This window comes from Leptidea sinapis, chromosome 12, assembly GCF_905404315.1.
Source record: "Leptidea sinapis chromosome 12, ilLepSina1.1, whole genome shotgun sequence".
In the NCBI taxonomy this organism is placed as follows: Eukaryota; Metazoa; Arthropoda; class Insecta; order Lepidoptera; family Pieridae; genus Leptidea; species Leptidea sinapis.
The window spans coordinates 2,576,093-2,594,339 of record NC_066276.1 but is presented as its reverse complement, the minus strand read 5'-3'; the positions used below and the strand labels follow the sequence as shown (position 1 = coordinate 2,594,339).

General features: G+C 35.0%; 1 protein-coding gene across 2 annotated transcripts in view; it reads left to right on the top strand.

Annotated features, from left to right (window-relative positions):
• LOC126967039 (GAS2-like protein pickled eggs) overlaps positions 1-18,247 on the top strand; it is a 225,894-nt gene that overhangs the window by 184,662 nt on the left and 22,985 nt on the right. For both annotated transcript variants that reach the window (XM_050811350.1, XM_050811349.1), the window contains exon 3: positions 16,396-16,959. In XM_050811350.1, coding sequence (XP_050667307.1) covers positions 16,396-16,959 — 564 coding nt within the window. The remainder of the gene's footprint in view (positions 1-16,395; positions 16,960-18,247) is intronic.

The following is an 18,247-nucleotide window of genomic DNA, read 5'->3' as shown; positions in this document are numbered from 1 at the left end:
CTCAGACCTGAGAAAAATGGACGCAAGAAACTCAGCGGGCTTTTTTTTTATATAAAATATGGATTACAATGTGAAATCGTTCGCTTTATTCCCAGTCCGTGGCGTCATTAAGAAAATCGTTTATGCTATAATAACCTTTCCCACACAAACGTTTTTTAACAATTCTTTTAAATTTCATAACACAGTTTTTTTTACATTTTCTGGGATCATATTGTAGAAGCATATTTATCGCTTTCCAAAACTTAAAATGTCTTTAGGGAAAATCTTTTATCTAAAAATTGCATTACAGTAATAACTACGGCTTTGTCATCTTCAAATCTCTGCTCAATTAAATACCTAATCTTTTAACATTGGAAATACATAGAAATCACTGGGGGCCAGGTCGGGTGAATATTGAAGATGCTTAAGTATAGCAACAGCAATTATTGTTAGTTTGCCTTCCTTTTTCTTTGTGAATTTTGTAGAGCAGTTTTTTTATCTGTTCTGCATTTAAAGCCTGTAAAATTAGCTCAATAGTTCGAGAAATTCCACCACCAACCAACCACTGGATCGAGTTGCATAACCCACGGGAGATTTCTGCTGAACGCCAATACATCCCACGGCTCGTTAGAGAAGCTATCGAAATTAAAAAAACATCCTAAGAATTTTAATAGGGAGGATGGTTTTAGACTAGCGCAAGCATGGAATCCCGTGGTTTCTTTCTGTGTAGTGTGTGTCATGTATTAGGGAATCGAAGACTGAAACTAAATTAGACGCCACGTGGACAGATTGATGTACTATTCGTGTCAAGCATCAATGTGTTAAGAGCTCCTCGCCGCCTCCGCAGTTCCGTCGCGACCATGATTCATGCAATCGAATCTAAATATTATCTTCAAATTAATAAAATATATATTGGGATTACCCGTCGAAATAATATCTTTGTTTTTTATGACAAAAAGGGACGAGACGAGCAGGACGTTCAGCTGATGGTAATTGATACGCCGCTCAGGATTCTTGAAAAACCTCGATAATTCTGAGCGGCACTACAATTGCGCTCGTCACCTTGAGACATAAGATGTTAAGTCTCATTTGTCCAATAATTTAACTACCCCTTCAGATCGAAACACAGTAATGTTTAGACTTTACTGATTCACGCCAGAAATAGGCGCCGTTGTGGTACCCATAATCTAGCCGGCATCCTGTGCAAAGGAGCCTCTCACTGGTGAATCTCAATAATGGTCACCCCTTGGGAGATATATGAGAGAAAGGGCTCAGCTTGAGCCCTTTTTCAGATCTCTCATATTTTTCCTTTTATTAACAATGACTTGATAGTCATGGCCTAGCTTAAATTGTTATCAAGCTATAAGATATATCTACAGTTAATACTACCGGAATCAACTTATTGACAATAATGTATTATAAATTAAATGCTAAATGCTGCAATAAACATATAATAATATTGTAATGTAAGTATTGAAGTAATGAAATACAATTTGCAATTCAGAACCGTTGCAAAACAAGTATGTAAGTGGAGGCTATCAATTTGAAACCTATAATAATCCACAATTATGTTAAGTGGTTCACTTAGAGCTTGTTGAGCAAGTGTGAACAGCGGTGTAATATACCCGGGTATGTCTATTCCGAACTAAGCTTAGAATCTTATTATCTTGTTAGGCGATGAGGATAGACTTGTGGAGAACCGATAGTTACAGGATAGAAGAGTAGTTATGGAATTATGTCACATAAAAACATAGGGCTCAGTTGATAGTTTTGATACTTAGAATTCATATATTTTATCACTGACCTCTGCTATATACCACTGGACTGGCGGCTGTCAAAGTGCCATTGTAGCTGTTTGATATTCGACATTTTGGCGCTGTTGGCCATGTAGCGAGAGTCTGCGGTACTAAAACTAGTGATGAAAACCGCAGCGAACACCGACAGATGGTGGGAAAATATTTACAAAAAAAATGTGTACATTATTACATTGATTCTTGAAGATAAATAACACGGAAAACGAACGAAACTAATTCAAACTGCAGTATTTTACGTTCCTTCGCAGCCATTTGTATTATACTTCAAAATTAGTTCTCTGGACGCTCGCGAATGGCGCTTCAAATAGTTATAAAAATTTTGCTGTCAAATATATGAAACAGCCTGTCCAGTGGTATTTAAATACAGGTCAGTGTATTTTATACTAGCTAACCCGACAGGCGTTGTTCTGTACATAATAAATAAAATACTGTTTTTTTATTAATTTGTCAATAATATTTCATTACATCAAGAATTATTTCGTCAAATATGCTCCTTGTTAGAATGAAATTGTTTCACAGTAGAACTTTCAAACCGTGCGTCAACAAATTCTCTCATAGAAAATATTATGCACATACAAAACAAATATTGAAAATAAAAGTAATTATGCTGAAAACTAAACTGCACTCCATGAAGTAATCCCCATTAAAGTCCGTTCATTAGTTTAGGAGTTCACTGGACACAAAAATCACATGACACTGGATTTATATATTACTAGCTGACCCGGCAAACGTTGTTTTGCCATATAAATTATATTTAGAGTTAAACCGTTTCTTGGACATTGCAACATTACTTTATTTTCTTAACTTAAAAGAATTTTATAAAATAAATGTAGCCTAAGTTACTCCTTATTGCATCAGCAACTTGCCAATTAAAGTCCCGTCAAAATCAGTCCAGCCATTTCAGAGATTAGCCGAAACAAACAGACAGAGAGACAGACAGACAAAAATTGTAAAAAAAAATATTTTGGTGTATGTACCGTATATATATTCATATACATGTAGTAAAAAACGGTTACTTCAATATTAGAAACAGACACTCCAATTTTATTTATATGTATAGATATTAAGATATACTTATAGTGTGTCCTGTCCAAAAAAAATTTTTTTATTACGATTTTCTGAATGTGCCCAAGCCTGAAACGATTCGTCGAAATCCAATTCGTTTTTTCTGCCAACAGTTTCAACTTTCCGCCTATGTGTTAAGACTTCAGATGTGAGCCTCTTTTATGCTGATAAAGTTGTTAATATGTAATGTCGCTATAAACAGGAAGTATTTTCAATAATAATATGTAAATTTATAATTTTCTTATAGACATACTAAGGGCACGTTCGGAAGTGACTTTTTCGCGCGTTATAATAAGCAGATTTATACATTTTCCTTTTTTAATTATTAATAATTTATTTTGTCGGTATCTCGCTTGTTTTAATATGAATATTAATTAAGTAGTGTTAAACACATGTTATTTATACATGAATAAGATATACCTAGCTACTTAGATTAAAGTACTTTTATAGGTATTACGGCAACTATTCGATGCTTGTGTGCGTGACATCTTGAGACTCAATGGCATCTTTCAAATCTTGTTACTTATATACGCTTCGTGTTATTTTGCATTGAAATTAATATAATACTTACACTAAACTATTGATGTTAGAACAAAAAAATGTTCTACAGTATTATAGAACGTATCAATATCTACAAAAAAGTCCGCGATGCCATATGTACAACTTCTGTAGTTATGCCACTATAACTACCTTTTTACTTTTTTAAAGTTGTTAAAACATATTATTCTTACCTCTTTATTAAGATTAACCCTTATGAATTAACCCCATTAAATGATATTTCATTAAAGACGCTTTCAATACCTCTAAAATTCTTTTAAATTTATTAAAATCGGACATTCCATTCAAAAGATATAAAGAATTTAAAAATGTCAATCTAAAGAAAATAATGCAATAATAAAATAAAAACTAATTGAAATTAAAGTTTTATGTTAAGAAAAATAAATCTATAGTCCGACTTAGTAGACTTTCCACTACCACTAGATCGGTATCTAAGCGAGTGAAGCCGCGGGTCATTACTAGTGTAATTTACATTTAAAACATGAACTTAAAGTTTGAAATTTATTTCGAACTCGCTGACCCGGCAAACGCTGTTTTGCCATATAAATTATTTTTATAGTAAGACCGCTTCATAGACATTGCAACATTATTTTTCTACCTGCCAGTAAAAGTCCCGTCGAAATCGGTCTAGCCATTTCAGAGATTAGCCGGAACAAACAGACAGACAGATAGACAAAAATTGTAATAAACGTTATTTTGGTGTATGTACCGTATATATATTCATATAAAAACGGTTATTTCAATATTACAAACAGACATTCCAATTTTATTTACTTATGTGAATAGATTGAGTTTGTGAAACCCGATACTGGAAATCCTAAGAATTACATGCCAGTAAATTATAACAACATCATCCTCCGATGATTATCATAAAAATATATGGAAGGTTTGTTTTTTATGGGTTATTCAACCGCCGGGTTTGCACTGGACCTAATACTTAAACAACAATAATAATATAATTTATGTATAATTGTGCATTTCAGTGGATAAATGTTTACTTGAGTGTCGGTTATTTCTTGACTTGGACACAGCTCATAAATAAACCATATCTGTGACAATAAAATGGTAATATTATTGGTTGGTTACCAGTGGAAGGCTCCTTTGCACATGATGCCGGCTAGATTATGGGTACCACAACGGCGGGCGCCTATTTATGCCGTGAAGCAGTAATGTGTGAGCAATTAAGTAAGAAATTACTGGGCAAATGAGACTTAACATCTTATGTTTTTTTTTATGAAAATAAGGGACGAGATGAGCAGGACGTTCAGCTGATGGTAATTGATACGCCCTACACATTACAATGCAGTGCCACTCAGGATTCCTGGAAAGCCCAAAAATTCTGAGCGACACTATAATTGCGCTCGTCACCTTGAGACATAAGATTTTAAGTCTAATTTGCCCAGTTTTTTCACTAACTACGGCGCCCTTCAGACTGAAACACAGAAATGCTTACACATTACTGCTTCACGGCAAAAATAGTCGACTTTGTGGTACCCATAATCTAGCCGGCATCCTGTGAAAAGCAGCTTCCCACTGGTCAAGTATCTATATAGGTCGAAGCACATCATTACATACAGAAATTAACACCTAGAAAATATCCATGTTTTATCATATATCTATCACGCAGACCAAAACCGATAACCGATCGCTAGTGTAAGACGTAGCTTGTCACGCACACAAAAGCAATAAACCTGGCCTGTTTTCATCGGTTGTCTAGCAGCGAGAGACTATCTAGACGTATAAATTATCTAAGCTGTGAACTCTTGTTTTTTTATGTGTTCGATTAAGTTTGTATCGATATTATACTTATTGGTGTTACCGCTCCCTGCCGCAGTTCATGGCGAAGCTTATAAATAAATATTATTGACACACTTTTTACACAAATTATCTTGCCCTAAGTTAAGCATATATAGCCTGTGTTATGGGTTACAAGACAATGATATATTTAATACAATATACTTACTTAAACATACATATATTTATATAAACATACATAAATACATTTAAACATCCATGACTCGGAAACAAACATCCATATTCATCATATAAATGCTTGCACCTACCGGGATTCGAACCCGGGAACCTCTAGCTTAGTAGGTACGATCGCCAACCAATCGGCTATACAGGCTTATCTATATATATATATAAAAATGAATTGCTGTTCGTTAAAACTCGAGAACGGCTGGACCGATTTGGCTAATTTGGGTCTTGAATTATTTGTGGAAGTACAGGGAAGGTTTAAAAGGTAAATAAATAGGAAAATGCTCGGAATTAAATGAAAGCAACTAATTTGTTTTTCCTTTGATGCGTACCCCGTCGAATTTATTGACGCAACGGTTTGACAGTTATGCTGTGAAACAATTTCATTACAACAACAGGATGCATTTTTACGAAGCAATTCTTGATGTTAACAAATTCATGAAAAAATCATTATTTTATTTATTATATACAGAACAACGTCTGTCTGGTCATCTTGTAAGTACATATAAATTACATAAGGCGAAATAATTTCTATACACCATAACAACAATTCGTAATATCATAAGTTTAGCATCAATTTGCAGTAATCGCTGAGGTTACAGCGATTATATGTCACCTCGACTCTGTAACCTCGCATTACTCCGAACTTCAACAGATGTTTACGAGGCATAGGCACGTTTTGTTTTCCTCTACGGTGTGATATATATTCTTCTCCAAAACTTATAAGCAGCTCTTGTTGTTAAATGTTGAACTTTATAAAACAGAAGTGAATATTAAATATTTTTATTTTTATTTAGAGCTTTATTTCCTCACATCTATACAAGTAAATACCTTACTTATAAATTGTATTTATTAGTATGTTTTAGCATTCTACTGTTTTAAATAAAAGTACCTATTTTCTTAATATTACTATTTATTATTTTCGACATAAGGCCCGCATTTAGCGGTAAAAGCCTCCTCTATTGATTTCCACTCGTTCCTGTCTCTTGCAATTCTTGTCCACATCTTTCCTGCTGTTTCTACTATGACATCGCTTCATCTCTTATTAGGCCTGCCTCGTTTTCATTTCCTATTTATAGGGTACCAGTTCGTTACTACTTTGGACCATCTTTCGTCTTTTGTTCTTTGTATATGTCCAGCCCATTTCCATTTTAAACGTAGAACAGATATGGCTACATCTTTTTTTTGGTTTTCTTTCTTATTGTGAAATTATTAATTTTGTCTCTTAGTCTTTGCCCCATATAACTTCTCTCAGTTCCTCTCCGACAAACATTAATTTTTTTCTAAGAATCTAAGAGGCCATATTAAATAATACATATCAATGAAAGGCATAAAGGCATTTATTTTCTCAAAATTGATTCCTTTAGAATTATTTTTTGATGTCATTTCTAATATACTAGATACTACTAACGCTTCGGAAACAAATAGCGCTCTAATAGAGAAGAAGTGGCGCAAGAAACTCTCCCAGCATAATTTTTTTGTGCTAATGAAATAATAGTGACCAATCGAAGAGAGAAGTCAGTGAGTGTTTTTTTTTTTAATAATCTGCTCACGTGCTTTACGTTTTCAAAGTTATTGATAATTCAAAACATGCTTAATTTTCAAAAAACTTTAAGACAACTTAATTGCAAAAAATATATTTTTATTTGACACTACATCGTTTAGGATAGGAACCATGCCACACTGTTTATACCCGAAAATACCAAAATATTTACTATATGAAATAATGACACTGTTTCTTCGTTCATTAAAAATATGATTAATATTTTAAAATAACGACGAATAGATGCATTGTACTTGCTTACTTACTATTAAAGTAAATTTAGTTTAATTGAACAATTTTTTAAAGTATTACTTATGTAAAGTGCTCTTTTGTTTTTTTATGATGAGGACAAACACCGGATGTATGCCACATTCGGGTCAACTCATGGTAAATAATCACCCCAGTCCATACTCTTGTAACACTAGAGGAATCTCAAGACCGTTGCCGGTGCTTTATAATATGATTTCGACAACCGTAGACGCTTCAGAATTTAAACAGTAAATTATACCATATTCGAAGTCAAAGTGAAATAAACTTTATTCAGAATAACTAAGCGCTTTTGAACAGTCTCTATCAATATTTCTTATAAATTACTGAGTTAACTATATGTTCGGAAAAAGTTGAGCTCGTAAGAAGAACGTACCAGAAACTCAACGGCTATTATTTTCAATCAAAATGAGTATTTTACAATGACTGTAATATATATATATATATACATAACAAATTAGTTTGTATGATGCTGCATCCCAATATGAATCATGTTTAATTAATATAAATTATTTCATACAATAAAGAATAAAATGTATGAATATAAATTATCGTATATTGATTGCATCAACCTTTAGAGCTTTTTTATTTATTGTTTGTGTTAGGATGCGTCGTGAACATGATGGTCGTGATTGTTGTCATAATTAGTAGTATATTACTATATTATAGAGATTTTAGATTTTAGAAGGCTCTTAAATAAAGCCTTTTACGTGACTTGTGACTTGGCGCGAAAATTTGAAATCCTAGTAGTCTAATATAATATGCAAAAATACATCAACATAAATATCTAGCAAATAACAGTAATATACAGTTTAACATGTAAACGCAAGTAAATAAGAGGTACCAGTGGGAGGCTCCTTTGCGCAGGATGCCGGCTAGATTATGGGTACCACAACGGTGCCTATTTCTGCCTTGAAACTGTAATGTGTAAGAATTATTGTGTTTCGAAGGGCGCCGTAGCTAGTGAAATGAGACTTAACACAGAGACATAAGGTCTCAAGGTGACCAGCGCAGCTGTTGTAGTGTCCCTCAGAATTATTGGGTTTTTCAGGAATCCTGAGCGGCACTACATTATAATAGGCGGGCCGTATCAATTTCTATCAGCTGTACGTCCTGCTCGTCTCGTCCCTTATAGTCATAAAAATAAAAAAAAGGTAAATACAACACAACTATCGTATGAAATCGAATGCTTGAATTTGACTTTGACATTATGGAACATGGAACACCAACTGACCACCAGTGAGCACCGACATAATAATATATCTACAGATTCCGAATCATAATTGTTGCGGCATTCAATGTAATGACTGCTGATTTTATATTGTACCTGCCAATATATGGTTATGGTAATTAAGGTATTTCGTAGATAAGTACACAGCCATTACGTTGGTTTGGTTTGTTCTCGTGCCAACGATGATAATATGCTTCAGAAACGTTCGGGTAGCAGTCATTCATTTTGACAATCCAGTTAATGGTGGTCTGGACGTTAAGACGCCTATACTCGTAACCACATAGAACAGAATAGAATAGATATATTTATTTACCATTCATTTCAGCTGGAAGACGTCCACTGCTGGATAAAGGCAAAGATGATCGGTGCTGCGCTGTCCTCATACAACCTATTCCAGCGATCTTGACCAATCGTCTATCCATCTTGTGGGTGGCCTACAAACTCTACGTCTTCCGATGCGTGGTCGCCGTTCGAGAACTTTACTGCTCCAACGGCCATCTGTCCGTCGAGCTATGTGCCCTCTCGATTGCCACTTCAGTTTCGCAACCATCTTGACTATGTAGGCAACTTTGTTTCTCCTACAGATCTCCTCATTTCTGATTCGATCTCGCAGGGTAACTCCGCGATCTAGCCCTCTCCATTGCCCTCTGAGCGACAATGAGTTTCCTCATAATCATAAATTTACCATAAGTTGTGGTATGGACGACCTGTATAGCCGAGTGGTTAGCGATGCTACCTACTAAGCTAGAGGTCCCGGGTTCGAATCCCGGTAGGTGCAAGCATTTATATGATGAATATGGATATTTGTTTCCGAGTCATGGATGTTTAAATGTATTTATGTATGTTTATATGAATTTATGTATGTTTAAGTAAGTATGTTGTATTAAATATATCATTGTCTTGTAAACCATAACACAGGCTATACACACATATATATGCTTAACTTGAGGCAAGATTAATTTGTGTAAATAGTGTGTCAATATTATATGGTAGCAACACTTTGTGATCGTCATGAAGCTACATCAGTTCGCTCCGGGGCTTTGACATGGGAGAAGAACTGATAAAAGAACACGAAAATGCAGTGGAAGTTAAATAGTCATTTAATAGACAATTGCCTAGAAGTAATACAGCCTTAGATAATTTATACGTTTAGATAGAGCTTCTTCTTCTTGAATCGGCCACTCATCTAAGACAAGGATTAAGGCGACACTAAATGCCGGCGACCTTGAGCGATATGAGTTCACGGCTCCTATGTAACAAAGACAATATTTTCAAAATTCTTGGTTCGAAAATGTTGTTGTTAATTGCTTACAATCTTCATTATTGATTACTAATCTGAATAAATGTACCTACATAAAAAAGTAAAATCTATAAGAACAACTTTTATGATAGTAGAAACAAATGCATGATGCCGAGAAAAAACTTGTTTAACTTCAAAGAAAACTGGTAGTTCATAATAGCTCTGGAGTGTTAACTTTAACCAACAATAAGCATTAGCAACCTGCAAGTAAGACTTAAGGGTATGTATAACAGGATAGTGTTCATAGCTCCAAATCCTATATTTTCACCACAAAACTTGTCTTAAAAACACCTTGTTTGCATGTTTTCTGTTTACCCTTCGCCTTAATGATCGTCAATTGAATTTAATAGTAACGCAAGCTGTTGCCCGCGACATCGTCCGCGTGGTCGCAGTAGTAGCAAAAACAGTATGCCTGTGTATTATATCGAGATATGTAGTTTCTATGTTGTCTCTACTCTTGTGAATATTCATGCAAAATTAGAATTAAATCTGTTTGGTAGTTTTTGCGTTTTGGCTAGTTTTACTCTGATAAGATTTTATTATACTTATCATATATTATAACTATAGCCACAACCTGAGAGTTGAACAGGACATTCAAGATTCATCGTTTATTATCGATACTTAACTCAAACGGTTGGCTCAGTGGAAGAGCGCTCGCACGGAACGCGAGAGGTCTGCTCTTTTACCATAACTTTACATTTGCAAAGCAGATTCACAATAGCAGTAAGTCAGTTGGTTGACCTCATTACCATAAGTCCGGCCTATACAACCGCAACTAATGGGTATTCAATATTGTGTTTCTCGAATTAAATTAAAAAAATATATATATGAACGATGCCGGATTCGAACCTGCGATCTCTCGCGTTCCGTGCGAGCGCTCTCCAACTGAGCCAATCGTTCAAGTGACGTATCGTCATAAAATCTTGTATGCATTGTTCACCGATCTACTTTACAGTTGATAACCTGCTTGAGCAAATATTGTGGTTGACCACAATATTTGCATATTAAGGAATTGACTTCAGATGTCGCTCTTGTCGCGGTCCAGTGACGTCACCTTCATACATCTTGATCAACTCTCAGGTTGTGGCTTATTAAAATTTGTTTTCAAACTTGAATCCTAGAAGTGAGGTATATATATCACTTTATAAAATGTCAAATTATTTTATTTCAATTAACTATTAAACTAACTTTATTTATTTATACAGAAGGCTTATATAACTCGTAAACCGCAATAATTAGAAATTTTCTGCCGCCGAATTCCACCTCCGCATAATATTCCTAATACTATAATTAAGAATACGATTTCCACCATCTGGATGTCCACCATTCCTCCGCAGTGCGGTTTTCAAGAAACTTTCTTCCACGTACAGCCAACATTTTTTCTATGAAAACAAGGGACGAGACGGGAAGGACTTCAGCTGAAAAACCCCAAAAATTCTGAGCGGCAACACAACTGCGCTCGTCACCTTGACACATAAGATGTTAAGTCTCATTTGCCCAGTAATTTTCCTAGCTACAGCCGACTTCACGTTCAGACCGAAACACAGTAATGCTTACACATTACTACTTCACGGCAGAAATAGGCACCGTTGTGGTACCCATTATCTAGCCGCGCATCCTGTGCAAAGGAGCCTCCTACTGGTACAGCCAAACTATGGGATTATCTTCATTGTGCGGTGTTTCCAGGGACCAGGACGATACGATTTGGCTTCCTTAAAAAAATGCGCGTACTGGCAACGCTCCTGTGATTCCTCTGGTCTTGCAAGTGAATGTGAGCGGCGGTGATTACTCAACATTACAATTGTTATTATCTAAAGGTTGTGTTGAAGCAATATTAATATTTTTAGCGCTTGTAAAATAGCATTAACTTTTCGTTAACCCTTTTTAGGACGAACAGGTATTCGTTTTAATAAAATAATATCCGGACGACCGAGCCTCGCTCGGATTTTCAAGAATGTACAAAAATTGAACAAAAAAAAACTAATTGGATGTCTGGATTCGAACCGGGGTCTTCTGCTTTCCGGATCACCCAATGTCCCATCTGAGCTATTACAGTCTTGTATATAGTGGCAAAATTTACCTTTGTATTCTAATGTTATTGTAGCTGTTTTTCATTAAAACACGGATTTATTTATATATTTACATTACTTTTTTATATTGACACCTAGCTAGATCGATTTACGGCCGCCAAAATCGCATGTATACAAAATTATATGAAAATCATTGGAGCCGTTTCCGAGATTCATATTATATATACATATTTATGTATATATACACAAGAATTACTCGTTTAAAGATATAAGATATAAAATAAACAGTGTTGTCATCTCATTAGGACTGCATTTACAATGTTAAACAAAATCAACGAAATGCAAATGAGGTTAAGAACCTTTAAATTTGCATCTTAAAACAACTTAATTATCTACTCACAAACGAGCTACAGTTTTCTTCTTTGTTTACATAAAAATAAGTGGGGCAAGGCTTTTAAATAAAGCCTTTTACGTGACTTGTGAACTTAGCGCGAAAATAAGGAATCCTGGTAGTCTAATATGTAATGCAAAAATGTATTAACATAAATATCTAGCAAATATTATTTATAAATATACAGTTTAACATGTAAACGCAAATAATAAGAGGTACCAGTGGGAGGCTCCTTTGCACAGGATGCCGGCTAGATTATGGGTACCACAACGGCGCCTATTTCTGCCGTGAAGCAGTAATGTGTAAGCATTACCGACTTCTTATCTGAGACTCAACATCTTGTCTCAAGGTGACGAGCGCAGTTCTAGTGCCGCTCAAAATTTTTGGGTTGTTCAAGAACCCTGAGCAGCACTGCATTGCAACGGGCACGGCGTATCAATTACCATCAGCTGAACGTCCTGCTCTGTCCCTTATTTTCATAAAATAAAAAAATATATAAGGGCCAAGCGTCTAAGGAATAAAACATAGAAGATTTAATTGAAACCTATCCAGTAGTTTCCCCGTGATGCGCGCACAAATGAAAACTTCATATTACTTGATATATATATATATATACGACTTCCTAAATTCTTATTAGTTACCGTAGTTACAATTCCAATAATTTTCCACTGAGTCTAACAGACAACAACATATCCTAGAATACTGAATGTGCTTCCTGGATCATATTCTTGAGAATTGATTGTTATTTATAAGTGGGCACACCGGAGAATCCCGAATCACACATCACACCTGGAAAGTATCGAGTTGCTTTCACAATAGAAATTGTGGAAACTTTATAATCTTCGGTTAAGACGTAGGCAGTTGAAACATGATAATTAAACAGCTGCTCGTTAAGAAGTCTCAAAGACAAATATTTTAATTAAAATAGAGCGCGCGTGAACAATATATTAAGGCGAAGGGTAAGCAGAAAACACATAAACGAAGTGTTTTCAGACAAGTTTTGAAGTGAATATACAGCAATTGGAGTTGTGAACACTATTTTAACTGGTTATACATACCCTTAAGTCTTATATGTAGGTTGCTAATGCTTGCTGCAGGTTATAGCTCACACTCCAAAGCTATTTTGGACTACCACTTTGCAGTTAAACAAGTGTTTTCTCTACATGACGCATTTGTTTACTACCCAGAAAAAATATTCTTATAGCTTGTACTTTTTTCTGTAGGTATATTTATTCAGATTAGTAATTAATAATGAGAATTGTATGCATATAAAATGTTTGCGCCTGTTAAAATGTTACGTTTTCATCATATCACTCATGGTCGCCGGCTTTTAGTGTCGCCTTAAGGCCGCTCCAAGAAATCGCCAAAATAGCGCATAACTATAACCATTTCTCGACGGTTAATATAAAGCTTATATTTTCACAATAAATAATTATATATGTACAGAATATGATAATAATATTCATAGTTTCTTTACATTTCTATTTTTTATAGACAGTGCGGATAAAAATCACCACAGTACCCCTAACTTTTACAGTTGGAGCCATGCTAATCATTAAATCTAGATAAAAATTTATTAACTGTACACCAATACTATATAACATGACATAGTTTTGTTAGTTTTGTAAAGAAAATTGTATTATGTTTGTGATAAATTAAAAATGTTTCTAATTCTGAATTAAAACTATGGCGATCTTGTGCGAGAGAGGTAACCTAGCTCCGTTCGATTCCTCAAGGCTATTAGCTCAGTCCCCAGCCTTAAAACAGTGCGAAATTCTTGACTTGTGAGCCACTTTGTGGAATCAATTACCGACTGCAGTTTTCATGAACCGGTTTTATTTGCGCCCAGATTAAGAGAAAGGGCTAAGGACTCCGGATTAAGGACGTTGGTTATGTGGGACTCACAAAAACCGATGTGCCTTAAACAACACCTGAGGTTGGCTTTGGGCAAGTGACCGCTAAGCCTTCATGGGGACCTCTCTTGGGGAAAGAGAGTCGCAAGCGGCAGTCCCTTGGGAGTATCCGCTGGGATATAGCACATAAGGTGCTATCTGATTGGGACTCGTGACGTCCCCGAGCCGTAACGACGGCCGGCAACGCATCTCATGACCCCTGGTGAACGAATGTCCATAGTTGCCTCACGTGAGCATCATGCCCGATTGCCCTCTCTTATATAAAAAAAGTATTGATCGCTTAGTCAGACGATAATTGAGATGATATAAATGCTACGGAGATCGAATCAAAAATGAAGAGATTCGAGGAGAACCAAAGTCACAGACATAGCTCAGATGATTGCGAAACTAAAGCGGCTGTGGGCAGGGCACATAGCTCGACGGACAGATGGCCGTTGGGGCACTAAAGTCCTCGAATGTCGATCACGTACCGGAAGACGCGGTGTTGGTAGGCCCCCCACAAGATGGAAAGACGATCTGGTCAAACGGAGTAGGTTGGATGAGGGCAGCGCAGGACCGATTTTCATTGGGATCTTTGGGGAGGCCTTTGTCCAGCAGTGGACGTCTTCTAGCTGAAATGCTACGGATCACTTGATCTCACTATATCTCATCTCATCCATACATACTATTTATCTTGACTAATTTATCAAAGTGGATCCAAAATCACTGAGTTTCAAACTAGAAATACTCAAACAGATTCACTTAATAGTGTGCCTATAGTGAACATTACGAAGGCATTTGCAGAAATTTACCCCCAAAGGGGATAAAATAAAGTTAAAAACGGTTTGAAAGTTTGACAATTTTTAAATTAAGAAGCAATAAATATATACGCATATCAATGTATTTTATAATTTAACCGTTCAGAGGGTCAATTAGGGTTAAAATTTTTGTATGGTTCGCTGATTTTATTATAAAATGCTATTTGCAAATTTCGTCTGCTTTTCAGTGCATTTGAATATTAAGAAACGGCTAAAACTAATCTATAAATATTTACTGTCAAAATGTCAATCGTATTTTGTTAAATTATTTATTAGTAACTTTGTTATTTGCTTAGTAACTTTCAACTGTACCCTTGTGAAATCTTCGATAAATCTTTACCACAATGCAACTTGACTAAAAATAGTCCGTCTATAAATAGTGTATCTGCAGATAAAGATAAATTGTGAGATAAATGACAGAAACGGTTGTCTTTACCAAGTTTGGGCCGGCACCATATGGCAGCTCGGATGTAGAAAGCCTTAAAAAAGTTAGTTAAAACCGCACCAAATAGGTTTGTTTCGTTAACTGCCACTAAAACAGCCACTAATTCGTGTTTGACTAGCCAATGTAGTTTTTTAAGTGTTTCAAAACTATTTTTATACTTTAATTGAACGACTGCATATAAATAACCACGTAAGGTGTGCGTGGTTTATTTATAAAAATTAATGAATTAAATATTTATTCTGTCGATCTCTATATATGGTTTATGAAAACTAAGAAAGAAATTGTAGATATATATGTCTTTACCAAAGTGTTACTTGTATTTACATTGGTGTTACAAATTTATTTTGTGGTCAAATCTGTAAGTGATAATCATAGATGGCCTTCTAGACTTATGAATAAAAACTTTGATATAATCGTTAAATATAGTTTTAATTTCATTATTAAACTTATTTTTTATGCATGAGTGTGTGTTTGCTTTTTTGTTAAGAATGTACTTAAGAATATTTGCAGCATAATAACTTCGATCTCAGTACCAAATTTTAAATTTTAGATTTAGATTCCGCTTAAATTTGTAATTATTAATATTTTTATTTAAGTTAGCTATATAATAAAATGCAAAATCTAATTTAATGTATTTACAATTAATATCAATAATTAAAATATTTTTAGTGTGAGTTAACGTCGGACCAATTTTAACTTCTTTTGTAGTACATAAAAATAAATATTAACAAATGTACCATATATACGAACTACAATCTATTTTGAATAAACATTAGATATTGTTTTTATATAATGATTATATTTTTGAATTTTTATTAGGGATCCCTATTATGTTTAATGTAATATATGTATGCCTATGACACTCAGTAACTCAGCTTTCTAATGGTGAATGAATTTTTGAAATTGGCCCAGTAGTTTTTGTGTGAAAACATTACAAACATACATACAAAAACACAAATGTTTCCTCTTTATAATATTAGTTAAGATAATATTATGATGGACTTTCATCATCATTCCCGAATTTTCTCTGATTATTATTTTAATTCAAACTGAAGACTGATCTTATTTTTCTATTGTTGCAGCACGCAAACGCCGTTCGTGAGTCAGCCAGACAAATCCTGGAGTCCTTGAAAACAGAAGCTGAAGAAGCCATTCTTCTGGCCAAATCTCTCCGCTCCAGACCACCAGTCAACATGTTGCCAGCTGCAAAAGCCGGCACTTTCTTTGCCAGAGATAATTTATCGAACTTCATAGACTGGTGTAGAAAAGCCCTGGGCATTCTCGAATGCCTACTCTTCGAAACTGACGACTTATGTTTGAGAAAAAACGAAAAACACGTAGTATTATGCCTTCTGGAAGTTGCTAGAAAAGGCGCTGTTTTGGGAATGCCGGCTCCACTGCTGGTACAGATGGAGAAGCAGATAGAGCGGGAGTTGGCTGGAGAGGAGTTGCGGCCTGATGACTCTGCGCTAGGCCTGGTGCCGTCTGGACCTCAGCCACAGCTGGTGACAAACGACTTGAGAAGTTTAGATGAGAGAGTCAGGGATCTGGTGGAAAGATGCTCTTGTCCAACACAATTCCCTATGGTGAGGGTCTCTGAGGGAAAATACAGAATCGGCGATACAAGGATTTTGATTTTTGTTAGGGTAAGTGTTTTAAGGAACATGTTTCTTTTAGATATTAAAAGGCAACCCATATAGACTAGCGTAAATGGTTAGCGACCCTGACCAAAGAGCTAGCTAACGGTCCCGGGTTCGAATCCCAGTCCAAGCATTTATATGATGAATATGGACGTTTATATGTAAGTATGTTTATGTAAGCATATTGTATTAAATATATCGTTGTCTTGTACCCATAGTACAAGCTATGCCTAGTTTGGAGCAAGATAATTTGAAGTGTGCCAATATTCTTGTTATTATTAAATTATATATAACAAATAAATATAGGTAGTAGCTATTCTTAATTTGAAAGTCACAAAACACAGTGGAATAAAACATACCTATGTATGCACCTACCCGATAGTTAATACAAAAAAACTAATTAGATAATATTTCAAAAGTAAGAAAGAAAAATTTAAAATAAAAAAAAACTATTTTCAGCGTACATTCACCTTATTTCCATAAATTTCTGAAGCCAATTGTATTTCATGCATCGATCTCCATAAATATATGAAATCAATCTACTTTCATTTAGCGGAATTAACACAAACAATATTAATTCATTACATTTTAAATGTTTTATCGATTTCTACGTAACACGCAAGAGAACCATTACACCTAGACTTTGACGCAAATAGTATTTCATGCTGTATTTATAATTAAGATCCCGACGATATTTAAGAATGTACAAAACTTGAACGAAAAAAAAACTAATAGGACACCTGGATTCGAACCGGGGTTTTCACGATCACCCAATGTCACATCTGAGCTATTATAGTCTTGCATATAGGTAGTGGCGAAATTTACCTTTGTATTCTAATGTGATTGTAGCAGTTTCTCGTTAAAACACTGATAAAACTACATTTTTTATAATTTAAATCTAGCCAGATCGATTAATCGCCCCTGAAATCCTCTGTATACTAAATTATATGAAAATCGTTGCAGCCATTTCCGAGATTCAGGTTATATATATATACAAGAATTGCTCGTTTAAAGATATAAGATGTATAGTTTAATGCTGAGCTAAACAACCTGTATAGCCGTGTGGTTAGCGATCCTACCTACTAAGCTAGAGGTCCCGGGTTCGAATCCCGTTAGGTGCAAGCATTTATATGATGAATATAAGTAGATGTTTGTTTCCGAGTTATGGATGTTTAAATGTATTTATGTATGTTTAAGTAAGTATATTGTATTAAATATATCATTGTCTTGTAACCTATAACACAGGCTATATACGCTTAACTTGCGACAAGAAATTTTGTGTAAAAAGTGTGTC